Here is a 13,355-nt window from a genome sequence, read left to right on the forward strand (position 1 = left end):
GGCGGGAGCGTGCCCGGTCCCCGCCCCTGTTTCCCACTCTCCTTCCACCTCGGACCGGCCGGGGCTCCGCAGAGGCGACGCTCGCTTGTCCCCGGAACCGCCCTGTTGCCGCCGCCTGCTTCCTCCGCTTGCGGTTAGCCCGTCAGTCCCTGCTCTGTGCGCGCCTCCGTCTGGGCCATGGATGGGTAAGTGCTAGGCGGCGCGGCGGCCGCTCCGGGTTGCTCTGGCGCCGCTTCCACCCGGCTCTCGGCGGGACGCGCAAGGGCTGGGAAGCCATGCGCGGCGCTGACGGCCGGAGGAGCGGCCCCGGCCAAGCCCGACGGTGGGGCTTCCGGGCGTCTCTGTGGGGATCCCGGAATCGCCGAGGCGCGGTCCGCCGCAGCCTCTCCTTTCCCCACGCGGTGCCCCGGACACGTCCGCTCCTTCCCAGCCTTACTCGACACACCCAGGAGCGGAGGAAAGCCCGGTCCGGCCGTGGTGCCGGGGTCCGCCCTCTGCGCCCCGAGTCCGCGGAGCCCAGCTCGGCCTCCCGACACTTCCTCTCAGAAAATGGTGCGCGGCGCTGGGGGAGGCGGAGGCGGCGCGCGGGGCGGGCGTCCTCCTGCCGGGGGAGTTGCTGTTTACCGGCGAGGTGGGGCGAGCGGCCGACGGCGGGTGCACGCGTCGGTACCCGTCTGGGCGGCGACCTGGTCCCAAGCCGCGGTCCCACGCGGGGTCCCCGGGCCGCCGCGGGACTTGGCCGAGGTCTCCAGACTTGTGCTGTGAGATACGTTAATGTTTTCTCGCCATCAGGGATCTGGACTTAGTGACCGTGGACGCTTCCCCCTCACCATTCTCTCTCCCCAAGAAACTTAATGAATTATCTGCCCGTGTATGTAAAATACGATGTACGAGCGATTTTCGGGGGCCTTTCAAATGCTCAAAAATTTAATGGGGGTCCGTGACCAAAATAAAAAGATTTAGAGTCTATGTATATAAACGGTTCCCTGGGGACTCAGGGATATGGGGTGGGACTTGACATATTTTGGTAATTAAAGTAACAACTATGTTAGGATCTTGGTGAATTAATTGAAGGTTGTAGTGTCTGTACCTACGGATTAAAAAAAATCTCCAACTCGGTTTATTCCCTTTATGTATTTGAGGTTTTGTTTGGCTTGTTACCTACTTTTGATGACAAGATTTCTGTAAGGTTGTGGAATATATGCAACTTACTAGAACAGTAAAAGTCGTTCACATGTTGCCGTATAGTTGATAATTGTTATGCTATTTGAAGAAGATGAAATCTTCAATAGGTTTTGACCTCATTAGATTTCATTTATTTTAGTTTCACAATATTAAGTGTATATGACATTTCGGATTGATTCATTTGAATGCAGATTGCACGCTGCTCCAGATATCGAAGTGGAATTTTAGATTTTATTCATGATTGGGATGTTCTTTATTTTATTTAATTGAAGCTTTAAAATTTTTCTTAAAATTATAACTTTTGGATACACAGTAGGTGTGTATATTTTGGGGGGGATTGAAGCTGTTTTTATTGTTTGAAGTTTCTTCGAGAACATTGTTGAAAACTTATTTCACATTACCTTATTCAGTTAGATTTTATATGTTGAAAAATTTTGTGTCGTAAAGATTTGTGTCATTGTACTAATATTTTGGTTCAGGCAGGCTATGAAATTAGCATTTCATTATGTGTAGTTAATTGTCTGGAGGGTTTGACTTAAATATGGATGCAGGCTATTTTTTTGTGTCGTAAAATTTATAGTTTTAATAAAGAGGACTCTTGAATTTTGCGTCTTTGCTGTTAAACTCTAGGATAACTGTGAAGTGCAAACTTACTTTTTGATAGTGTTTAACAAGTTAACTCTCCCTTCACCCTATTTGTGGTTTTAGAGGTAGTATTGGGTTTACTGGTTTCAATATGCAAGGCAGTTATACAGATACTGACTGGAAGGTAAGTTCATTTGGTAGTTCAGGTCGGAGCATAGTTTGCCCTTTGCGTCAGAACCAATAACCGTAGTGTTAAACAATCTTATTTTTTATGCAGCAAGGGTCCAGTTACTTTTCACATTTAAATTTTAGACAAATTAATTTCAAGTTTCAGAAGTTTACGAGGAAAAATAAAAAATCTACGTGGTAGATTTTTGAAACAGTTGACATCATCTAGAGTCATTTGTTAACTTTTATGAGGTAATGATGACATAGGTTATTAACAATATGTAGAATGTATTTGTAGCTTTCTTCTAGGAGATATGAAAAAAGCATTAATCGAAGACAGTTTCTTGGGGCTTAGAAAAGAAGAGTTTTTGTATGGCACGACTTTAAAGGGGATTTTCACACCCTGGTCTTAAGGGATGTGGTTTAAGAATACAGTGCAGTTTTGCCTTCAGGAGACTAATTAAATTTCTACATTTTCCAACAGCCTGAAAAGATCCTTTTCCTTATTTGGATAGTTAAAAAACAAACCACAAGCCACCAGTCAACATATCTTTCTAGTTCCTCCTCAAATCCCAACTGTCTCTTGTGTGTGTGTATGTGTTCATTTCCTCCTGAGAGATAATTTATACTTAAACATAGTTTTGACGTGATAGAATATTTTTAAAAAGCAAATCTTTGAAAATTTTGATGTCTGAAATGTGATGTTTGTATTTATTTTAGTTCTGAGAGACTGTCTTAACTATATTTTGGTGAGCAATTTTGGGTGGTAAATGCAGATTTGCAAGATGCCTTCTATTTCTGTAAAATCCAAGCGCTGGTTTTGTTTCATTTAAAACCTCAGACACGATTATTCATGCCAGTGACTTAAAGGAACAAACTCTGGTGATTTTAAGTTTTGGTTTGGCTTCGTTAAATGAGGGTAAACGGATAAACACTCATTTTTATTGAAGTACGACTGTACTTTCCTAAATACTAAAAGATAACTTAGGATTTGTTTCTTGCATTGGTAGTGAGGATTTGCTTTTACACTCTGCTGTTGCTAGACTGGCTCATCATTTTTCTTTGTATTAATATTTCACAACTCATCGCATTCTTATTTTTATTATTTGTTATTATAATGCTTTTCCCCTTATTCTTACTATCTCTGTCTTTTAAAACTTGTTCTCTAACTTTGTTTTCCATTTTCTCTTTTACTTTTCCATACAGTGTTGTTACAGATCTTATAACAGTCGGTTTAAAGGTAGGAATCTTTTACTGTCCTTTCATACGCATTTTTATATCTTTTGGCATATTTTCAATCTCACCTGTTCATAAAATTATCTGCTTTATTGTGTAATAGTCTTTCATTTTTACTTAGCTTCAAAATAAGTAGACCTGAGGTAATTTTGGATTTTACGTATTTATAAGGAGGAACTATAGTATTATGTATAGCAGTTAAATGTAGCCTAGGCTTAGGCTTGGTGCGGTGGCTCACCCCTGTAATCCCAGCAGTTTGGGAGGCTGAGGTGGGCGGATTGCTTGAGCCCAGGAGTTTGAGACCAGCCTGGGCAACACCGTGAAACCCTATCTCTATTAAAAAAATAAAAAATAAAGAATAAAAAAATTAGCTGGGCATGGTGGTGCATGCCTGTAGTCCCGGCTACTTGGGGGGCTGAGCTGGGAGAATCACCTGAGCCTGGGAAGTCAAGGCTGCAGTGAGTGTGATCGTGTCACTGCACTCCAGCCTGGGCAATGGGAGTGAGACCCTGTCTCAAAAAAAAAAGGAAAAAAAAAAGAAAAAGTGTAGCCTAGGCTCTGATTTATCTTTTTACCATGTCTTTTCTTATATCCTCTTTCATGGATGTACCAATGAGAATAATCTAAGCAGGTGATACTTCTTTCTTTAGTGCCTACTATGTGTCAGGTGTTTTACATGTATTTTTACTATTCATAGCGATCCTTCAAGGTGGGTAATCAGTATTCCCATTTTAGAGGTGAAAAAATAGCTTTAGAAAGTTCGTGTCCAGGCCGGGCGCGGTGGCTCAAGCCTGTAATCCCAGCACTTTGGGAGGCCGAGACGGGCGGATCACGAGGTCAGGAGATCGAGACCATCCTGGCTAACACAGTGAAACCCCGTCTCTACTAAAATACAAAAAAACCTAGCCGGGTGAGGTGGCGGGCGCCTGTAGTCCCAGCTACTCGGGAGGCTGAGGCGGGAGAATGGCGCAAACCCGGGAGGCGGAGCTTGCAGTGAGCTGGGATCCGGCCACTGCACTCCAGTCCGGGCGACAGAGCGAGACTCCGCCTCAAAAAAAAAAAGTTCGTGTCCAAGATGTGGTGCACTAGTGTTCAAACTCTTGTCTTCCAGGTACCAAAGCCTGACTTTTTTTTCATTATACCTAGCTGTCAGCAATGAGAGTTCTGTCTAAAAGGCACACATCCAGACAGCTGGATAATTAGTATTTTATAATAATGATTCTTCTAGGTTTTAAATCATTTCAGTTTTACCGAAGTCTTTTCATTTATTGGGTTTTGTTTCTTTGTTTTTTGTTTTTTGTTTTTTTTGAGGCGGAGTCTCACTGTTGCCCAGGCTGGGGTGCAGTGGTCCAATCTCTGCTCACTGCAGCCTCCACCTTTGAAGGGGTTCAAGTGATTCTTTTGCTTTAGCCTCCTGAGTAGCTGGGATTACAGGCACATGCCACCATGCCTGGCTAATTTTTTGTATTTTTAGTAGATACGGGGTTTCAACACGTTGCCCAGGCTGGTCTCCAACTCCTGACCTCAGGTGATCTGCCCTCCTTGGCCTCTCACAGTGCTAGGATTACAGGCGTGAGCAGCTGCGCCCGGCCCATTTTTTGGATTTTTAAATATAAATTAAGTAAACAGTGCCCATCTGTATGAGACTTAAAATATCTGGGTGTTCTAAACGTTCCCTTAGTATTTTAATATTTGATATAGCTGAGTTGAGAATCTAGTTCTAGAAGCCACTTACAGTTCAGATTATTGTAGAAAGAAATAATTCATCTTTGTTTTTATGTATCTTACACATTATAGATTGACTTATGTAAATTTGTTCCACCACTTTGGGTCCATCTGTGTTCATCATCTCTTCTTGCTAGCAAATTTCAGGCTCCTGCTTTATTTGCATTTGTCGGATCTGACAGGGGTGTTCATTCATGGTTTTTTTGTTGTTGTTTGTTTTTAATTCTGTCACCTAGGCTGGAGTGCAGTGGTGGCATGATCATAGTTCATTGCAGCCTCGAACTCCTGAACTCAAGCCATCCTCTTGCCTCAGCCTCCAAAGTAGCTAGTAAATCTGCAAGTGTGCACCACCGTGCCCAGCTGGGATTTTGCTGTGTTGCCCAGACTGGTCTCAAACTCTTGGTCTCTCAGAGTGCTGGGATTGCAGGCATGAGCCTCTGCGCCTGCCCTAAAAATATGTCTTGGTAAGAAAATTTAAATGTTAGATGCAGGAACCATATTTGAATACAAGATTTGGCTTTCTGACTACCTGCTTTTAGCAAGCACTTTGTAAAAAAAGATCAGATCCTACTCTGAAGAGAAGATAAGCTTACTAGTTGATTCAGTAGCAATCTTTATTTTTATAGACTTAGATACTGGGAATGTAAAATTATGCATTATCTGGAGAAATTTCTCTAAGATTGTTCTTTTTGGATTCCATCCAAGGAAGCTTAATTACCAAGTAAATACTAAGAGGCCAATAAGGCTTATAATTCATCTAGATTGTGTGAAAGATAATCTAGCAGCTACGTAATTTCCTTTGTATGCCATCTGAATATGATGACACAACAAATGGTTTCAGCCAGTGGCAAGAGTGGATTTCAGGTTATCTTCCATAAGTTGCTTTCCTGGATTCGAAAGAGTAATACGAACTTTTAAAAAAAGAATTGGCCGGGCGCGGTGGCTCAAGCCTGTAATCCCAGCACTTTGGGAGGCTGAGACGGGCGGATCACGAGGTCAGGAGATCGAGACCATCCTGGCTAACACGGTGAAACCCTGTCTCTACTAAAAAATACAAAAAACTAGCTGGGCGAGGTGGTGGGCGCCTGTAGTCCCAGCTACTTGGGAGGCTAAGGCAGGAGAATGGCGTAAACCTGGGAGGTGGAGCTTGCAGTGAGCTGAGATCCGGCCACTGCACTCCAGCCTGGGCGACGCAGCGAGACTCCGTCTCCAAAAAAAAAAAGAATTGAAAATGCTCTGTAGTATAACATAAAATACATTGTTTTAGAGAAAGAAAACTGAGTTGCTTTTAGAGATTAAGTGATTCACCAGAATATGTTATGAGGGCAGGGATTTTTGCTTTTTTCTTCACTACTGTGTTTCCAGTGTCTGTCACATAATAAGCTCTCAGAAATACTTGATGAGTGAATGAATGCCAAATTGTCATATGGCTAGTTAGGTAGCATACTTATACAGGAACTCAAGCTTTCTCATTTTGCTAGTGTTTTTTTCCCCCCCATTAGTCATATACTGTGGTGAGAAAGAAATCATTTCATTTTTAAATTGGAATTTTCTTGAAGACAGGTAACATTTTTCAGGCGGCTTAGGACTGTCTTATGTTATACCTAGGTGTATATCTTGGATGTTCTTTGTGGTGTTACAATTTTTTGAGCCTTGCCAAAATTAAGAAAATTGGTTTCTGATACTACTTTCATGAAAAATTTGTTTTATTTCTTCATGTAATTTTTTTTTTTTTTTTTTTTTGAGATGGAAGTGTCTCCCTCTGTTGCCCAGGCTGGAGTGCAGTGGCACAATCTTGGCTCACTGCAACCTCCACCTCGTGGGTTCAAGCGATTCTCCTGCCTCAGCGTCCCGAGTAGCTGGGACTACAGGCGCACGCCACCGTACTTGGCTATTTTTTTTTTGTATTTTTAGTAGAGACAGGGTTTCACCATATTGGCCAGGCTGATCTCAAACTCCTGACCTCGTGATCTGCTCACCTTGGCCTCCCAAAGTGCTGAGATTACAGGCGTGAGCTACTGTGCCCAGCCTTCTTCATGTAATTTTTGTATTTTGAGATGCTTATTGGGAAACTGAGATGTATTTGCTATTTTTTTTTTCTTTCTTTGAAGACAGACTCTACCTCTGTCGTTGCCCAGACTGGAGTACAGTGGCACAATCATGGCTCACTGCATTCTCCACCTCCAAGGCTCAAGTGATCCTCCTACCTCAGCCTCCTGAATAGCTAGGACCACAGGCATGTGCCACCACACCCTGTTAATTTTGAAATTTTTTTGTAGAGACAAAGGCCTCACTATGTTGTCCAGGCTAGCCTTGAACTCCTGGCCTCAAGTGATTCTCCTCCCTCAGTCTCCTGAAGTGCTGGGATTACAGGTGTGAGCCACCACACCCAAGCATAATTGCTGTCTTTAATTTTGAATTCCTATTTTTTTTTTTTTTTTTGAGACAGAGTCTTGCTCTGTCACCCAGCCTGGAGTGCAGTGGCGCGATCTCAGCTCACTGCAAGCTCCACCTCCGGGGTTTACACCATTCTCCTGCCTCAGCCTCCCGAGTAGGGTGGGACTACAGGTGCCCGCCACCACGCCCAGCTAATTTTTTGTATTTTTTAGTAGAGAGTGTTAGCCAGGATGGTCTCGATCTCCTGGTCTTGTGATCCACCTGCCTCGGCCTCCCAAAGTTCTGTGATTACAGGCGTGAGCCACTGTGCCCAGCCTGAATTCTTTTAAATGAAGAACCAACTAGATGATAATGAGTGATAACTGTACATGTCTTAAGAACTTTATTATACCATATAAATCAAAGCGTCAGCCTGTGGATAACATGGCATTTTGTGTGTCTAGCTTATACTTTAATTATTAACTAGCCAGCTTCTTTTAAACTCAAATATTCCTCATAATCCTGGTTATTTTTTCAAAATACTGTCATAGCTATTAGAGTATGATTTTAAGAAAATGATGGTCTTACATACCAAATATGTTTTAGACTTTTTCTGGGTTTTCCTATTTTAAGTGAGTAGGTGAGTATGAAAAACTCACATGTGTGGGAAGGACCATAATTGGCTTCTAGTAATGATCATATCTGTCACTATATAGAAGAGAACAATATAGCATATTTAAATTAATTTTTGAGGATTAGTTTTCTGTTTGCTTGACCAGGGGTTGGCAAACTATGGCTATGGGCCACATTCGGCTTGCCACCTGTTTTTGTAGTTTTATTCAAACACAGCTGTGCTCATTCATATTGTCTGGCTACTTTTCACACTACAAAGGCAGTGGTGGTTGTAGTGGAGACTGCAAAGCCTAAAATACTTACTCTCTGGCCCTTTACAGAAAACGTTTGCCTGCTGCTGTATTTGAGCTATAGGAAATGTAGAAGGCATTTGCTGCAATCCTTTTCCTTTTAAACTGAGCTGTAATTTACATAGAATGAAATGCACATGTTTTAAGGGTACAATTCAGTAAAATTTGACACTTGTATCCACTCGTGTTTCCTGTATACCTCATTCAAGATAATAGAACACCCACTCTAGAAAGTTCCCTGTTGCCTCTTTCCAGACCCAGTTAAGGCAGCTGTTCTGATTTTTATCACCAGAGATTAGTTTTACCTGTTTCCTTTGTTTGAGACAGGGTCTCACTGTGTAGCTCAGGCTGGAGTGCAGTGGTGTGATCAAGGCTCACTGCAGTCTCAACTTCCTGGGCTCAGACGATCCTCCTGCCTCAGCCTCCTGAGTAGCTGGGACTACAGGTGCACTCCGCCACTCCGGGCTATTTTTTGTGTTTTTTGTAGAGACAGGGTTTCGCCATGTTGCCCAGGCTGGTGTCCTGGGCTCAAGCCATCTGCTTGCCTTGGCCACCCAAAGTGCTGGGATTATAGGCATGAGCCACCGTGCTTGGCCAGTTTTACCTGTTTTTGAACTTCATATAAATGGAGTCATAGAGCATAAAAGCTCTTATTGATGTCTGACTTCTTTTATTCAGCAAAATGGTTTTGAGAGTCATCCTTGTACTTGCATATATCAGTAGTTCTTTTTTTTGTTTTTATTTCTGTGAGTATTCCACTGTGTGAATATAATGCAGGGGTTTTTGCTTCTTAGTTCAGCTAAATCCAGGTTCTTGTGTCACAACCAGGAGAAATTAGGCATGTGGACACATTGAAGGGTGAGGAGAATGGAATTTATTAAGCGAAAGGGGAGCTCTCAGCAAAGAGAGGGGTCCTTCAGATTGAATACCAGGCCACTACACTGGAGTTGAAGAGGCCAGCCTCCTCCCCAGCCTAAGGTGCGAATTCCTGGTGGCTCCACCCCCTTCCCCAGTGTGCATGCGGGCCCTTAGTCTGAGCCACTGCACGTTGATTTATTTCGCTTACTGCACGTGTTAAGTGATGGAATTTTTCACTGTGGGCATGTTTAGGCAAGCCCCTTGTGCGTAATGACCTGGGCAGGTTGAAGGTTCTCCAGGGACCCTTCCCTCTTTACCCAGCCATTTTGCTATCTCCTGACTCTATCAAATACGTAACGATATTTAAAAATTCATTCTCATGTTGATGGACATTTGGACACTTTTCAGTTTGGGGCCATTATGAATAAAGCTACCGCGAACATTTATGTGTAAGTCTTTGGGTATATGTATTTTTCATTCAATCCATGACTAGGAGTAGAATTGCTGGGTGATAGGATATGTATATGTTTACGTTCGTAAGAAATTGTTCAACTGTTTTCTAAAGTGCTGTACCGCCTTACACTCTGATCAGTTTTGTATTAGAGTTCAGTTGCCTCATGTGTCAGCCAAACTGACAACATGCTGGGTATTGTCGGTTTTTAATTTTAGGTATTCTTGTGGACTAGTATTACCTCATTTTTAGTTTTAATTTGCATTAAATTGTTGATCCAGTGATTGGTGGTGGTGAGTTTTTCATGTGCTTAGTAGGCTTTCCCTTATCTTCTTTTGTGAATGTCTGTGAAGTCTTTTGTCTGTTCTTTTAAAGGTTTTTTTTTTTTTTTTTTTTTAAATGAGGGAGTCTCACTCTGTTACCCAGACTGGAGCGCAGTGGTGTGATCTTGGCTCACTGCAACTTCTGTCTCCCAGGTTCAAGCTGTTCTCCTGCCCCAGGTACCCGACTATCTGGGACTACAGGTGTGCAGCACCATACCTGGCTAATTTTGTATTTAGTAGAGACAGAGTTTCACCATGTTAGCCAGGCTGGTCTTGAACTTCTGACCTCAAGTGATCCACCGGCCTTGGGCTCTCAAAGTGCTGGGATTTCAGATGTGAACCACTGTACCAGGCCCTCAACATACTAATTATACTTCCTTTAACATTTGTTTAGTGGTTGCCCTATACATTGTAGCATATACATTTACTACGTTTCTGATTTATAATGTTTTCCTTCTCCCTAAATAACTTTTAAAAAACTTTTCTTGTGGGGCATGTCCACTGATAGGAATTCTCTTGGTTTTGTGTTTCTCCTATACTCCAAGAATGCTTTTTCTCTGCATACAGAATTCTAGGTTGTCTTTTTTTTTCTTCTTTTTTTAAAAAACTCTTTAAATACTTCACTTTCTTTTTGCTTGCATGGTTTCTGATGAGAAAGAAACTTCTGTAATTCTTGTCCCTGTACCTCCATAAGTATGGTATTTTTTCTTCTGGTTTCTTTCTTGATTTTCTCTTTTGTTTTCTTCAGTTTGAATGATATGCCAAGGTGTGAATTTTTTAGTGTTTATCCTGGTTGGTTTTCTCAGAGCTTCCTGGATCTGTGGTTTGGCTATCATTAATTATGGAAAATTCTTGGCTGTTATTACTTTTACATGTTTCGTCTGCCCTGTACTCTCTCTCTTTTTTCTAGAACTTATCAGAAAATATTTCATTTCCTTCTGTGTTACCCATTTGAAATTGTCCCACATTTCTTGAACATTCTCTAATTGTTTTCCTTTGCATTTCAGTTTGGAAAGTTTCTGTTGAAATATCTTCAAGCTCATTGATTCTTTCCTCAGCTGTGTCCAGCCTACTGATGATGAACCCATCAGAAGTATTCTTCCTTTCTGTTACAGTGTTTTTTATTTCTAGCAAAAATTTCCTTTTGGTTCTTTTATAGAGTTTTCACGTCTCTGGTATATTACCCGTCTTTATTGCATGTTATCTACTTTTTCCATTACAGCCAGTGACATCATGTTGCTAAGCAATCAGTGGGCTTGCTGTCTGATGTGCATAGAGGCCAATACCATGGCACTTTTCTGAGAAAAAAAGAGCTTTATTGTTGAATGGCAAGGAGACAGAAGGAAATGCTTAAACCTGTCTCTTCTAGCTGGGGGATGGCATTGGTTTTACAGTTATTGAGTAATGAGGCATGATCCGAGGTGATTCCAGGAGGCGTGATTTAACTCGATCCTCCCATGTGGTGTCTGTTTTTTTTTTTTTTGAGACAGGATCTTGCTCTTTTGCCCAGGCTAGAGTGCAGTGGCATGAATCATAGCTCACTGCAACCTTGAACCTGTGGGTCCAAGTGATCCTCCTGCCTCAGCCTCCTCAGTAGCTAGGACTACACGGACATGCCACCATGCCTGGCTAATTTTAAACGATTTTTTTTGTAGAGACTGGGTTTCTCTATGTTGCTGAGGCTGGTCTTGAATGCCTGGCCTCAAGTGATCTTCCTGCCTCAACCTCCCCAAGTCTTGGGATTACAGGCGTGAGCCACCACACCTGTTCAGGTGTTTGCTTCTTAATTCAGTCTCCATTCCTTGTTCCCAACTCTTGGGTTCCACCCATGGTTGCCAGCTTGGTTCACCTGGACGTGTCCAGGTTATCTGACCTTCCATCTAGGGGTCCATGGCAACTGAAAAACAACTCACCATCTTATTACACAAAGGTGGACCAAGTTGGGTTGGTTCTGTGGTTAAAATTGTTATTTTAAACCATGTCTGATAATTCCAAAATCTGTGTCCTGTTTGAATCTCGTCCTGATGCTTGTTTTGTTTCTTTAGTCTGTGTTTTTTCTTACCTTAAAAGATTAAAACACACCTTGTAATTTTTTGTTGAAAGTGAGATGTGCTGTATCAGAGAATAGGAACTGAGGTAAAAGGCCTTCAGTGTGAGTTTTATGTTATTCTGGCTAGGATTTTCTTTAGTGTCCTTGTTTTTGCCCCCTCTTTTAGAGTCTGAGCCTTGCAGCTCTTTGAGCTATAATCCTTTGCTATACTAGACCCCTGAGATGTGGTGGTAACGCGTTGGGAGGGGGGAAGCATTCCATAGCCTTTTGGTTAATATCAGCCGTTTCCCAGGACTGTGCCTGTGCCTGTGCCTCTGATAGGTGACTTTCACTGGTGTTTCAGTTTTTTTCCGCCTTAGGTAGGCCAGGTAGGCCAGAAGGGGCTGGAGTTTAGGAAATACCCTTTCCCTAGATTGGACAAAGTAAAGTTTTTTGAAAACATCAGAATAAGACTGTAAATTTGGAGGAAGCACTTGCTCTTGGTTGTATTTCACAGTGGTTACTGTTCCCCCTCCTCCTGCTAGAGACTGGAAGGGGCCTTTCTTTTTTTAGGGGGGACGGAGTCTCCCCAGGCTGGAGTGCAGTGGTGTGATCTCGGCTCACTGCAGCCTCTACCTCCTGGGATCAAGCAATTCTTCTGCCTCAGCCTCCCAAGTAGCTGGGACTACAGGTACACGCTGCCATGCCTGACTAATTTTTGTATTTTTTAGTAGAGACGGGGTTTCACCACATTGACCAGGATGGTATTGATCTCCTGACCTTGTGATCCGCCCACCTTGACCTCCCAAAGTGCTGGGATTTCAGGGGTCTTTTAATATCTTCACCTTAAGAACTTGGTGTAGGATTCCTGGTAAAGCCTAGGGAAGTATGGGGGCCCTTAGGATTACAGGCTCTGAGGGTTTCTTACTTGTATGTTAGTTCTTACTCCAGCAGTTTGTCAGAGTTACCATTTAAGCAGTCCTGTCAAAATTTTTTTTTTTTTTTTTGAGATGGAGTATTCCTCTGTCGCCCGGGCTGGAGTGCAGTAGTGCAATCTTGGCTCACTATAAGCTCTGCCTCCTGGGTTCACGCCATTCTCCTGCCTCAGCCTCCCTAGTAACTGAGACTACAGGTACCTGCCACCATGCCCGGCTAATTTTTTGTATTTTTAGTAGAGACAGGGTTTCACCGTATTAGCCAGGATGGTCTCGATCTCCTGACCTCGTGATCCACCCACCTCAGCCTCCCAGGTGCTGGGATTACAGGCGTGAGCCATCGTGCCTGGCAAGTAGTCTTATCAGTTTATAGTTCCAGCAGGTTCTGCTGCAGACAAGGATACCTCGATTGTGACTCTGGATTCGGCAGTCTTCAGATTTTGAAGTGGTGATTTGCCTCATGACCTTGCTGTCTAAGAATAGCTGATAATTTTTAGTTTGTTAGGTTTTTTTTTTTTTCCCCAGACTAAGTCTCGCTCTGTTGCCCAGTCTGGGGTACAG

At 42.8% G+C, this 13,355-nt stretch overlaps 1 protein-coding gene across 1 annotated transcript in view; it reads left to right on the plus strand.

The window, feature by feature from the left end:
* The first annotated feature begins 665 nt into the window (after positions 1-665).
* PTBP3 (polypyrimidine tract binding protein 3) overlaps positions 666-13,355 on the plus strand; it is a 120,994-nt gene continuing 108,304 nt past the window's right edge. The window contains 2 exon segments of the mRNA XM_017886743.1: positions 666-871; positions 3,145-3,178. Coding sequence (XP_017742232.1) covers positions 855-871; positions 3,145-3,178 — 51 coding nt within the window. The 5' untranslated portion in view covers positions 666-854.

Source organism: Rhinopithecus bieti, unplaced genomic scaffold (assembly GCF_001698545.2).
Source record: "Rhinopithecus bieti isolate Rb0 unplaced genomic scaffold, ASM169854v2 scaffold_16175, whole genome shotgun sequence".
NCBI classification, from domain to species: Eukaryota; Metazoa; Chordata; class Mammalia; order Primates; family Cercopithecidae; genus Rhinopithecus; species Rhinopithecus bieti.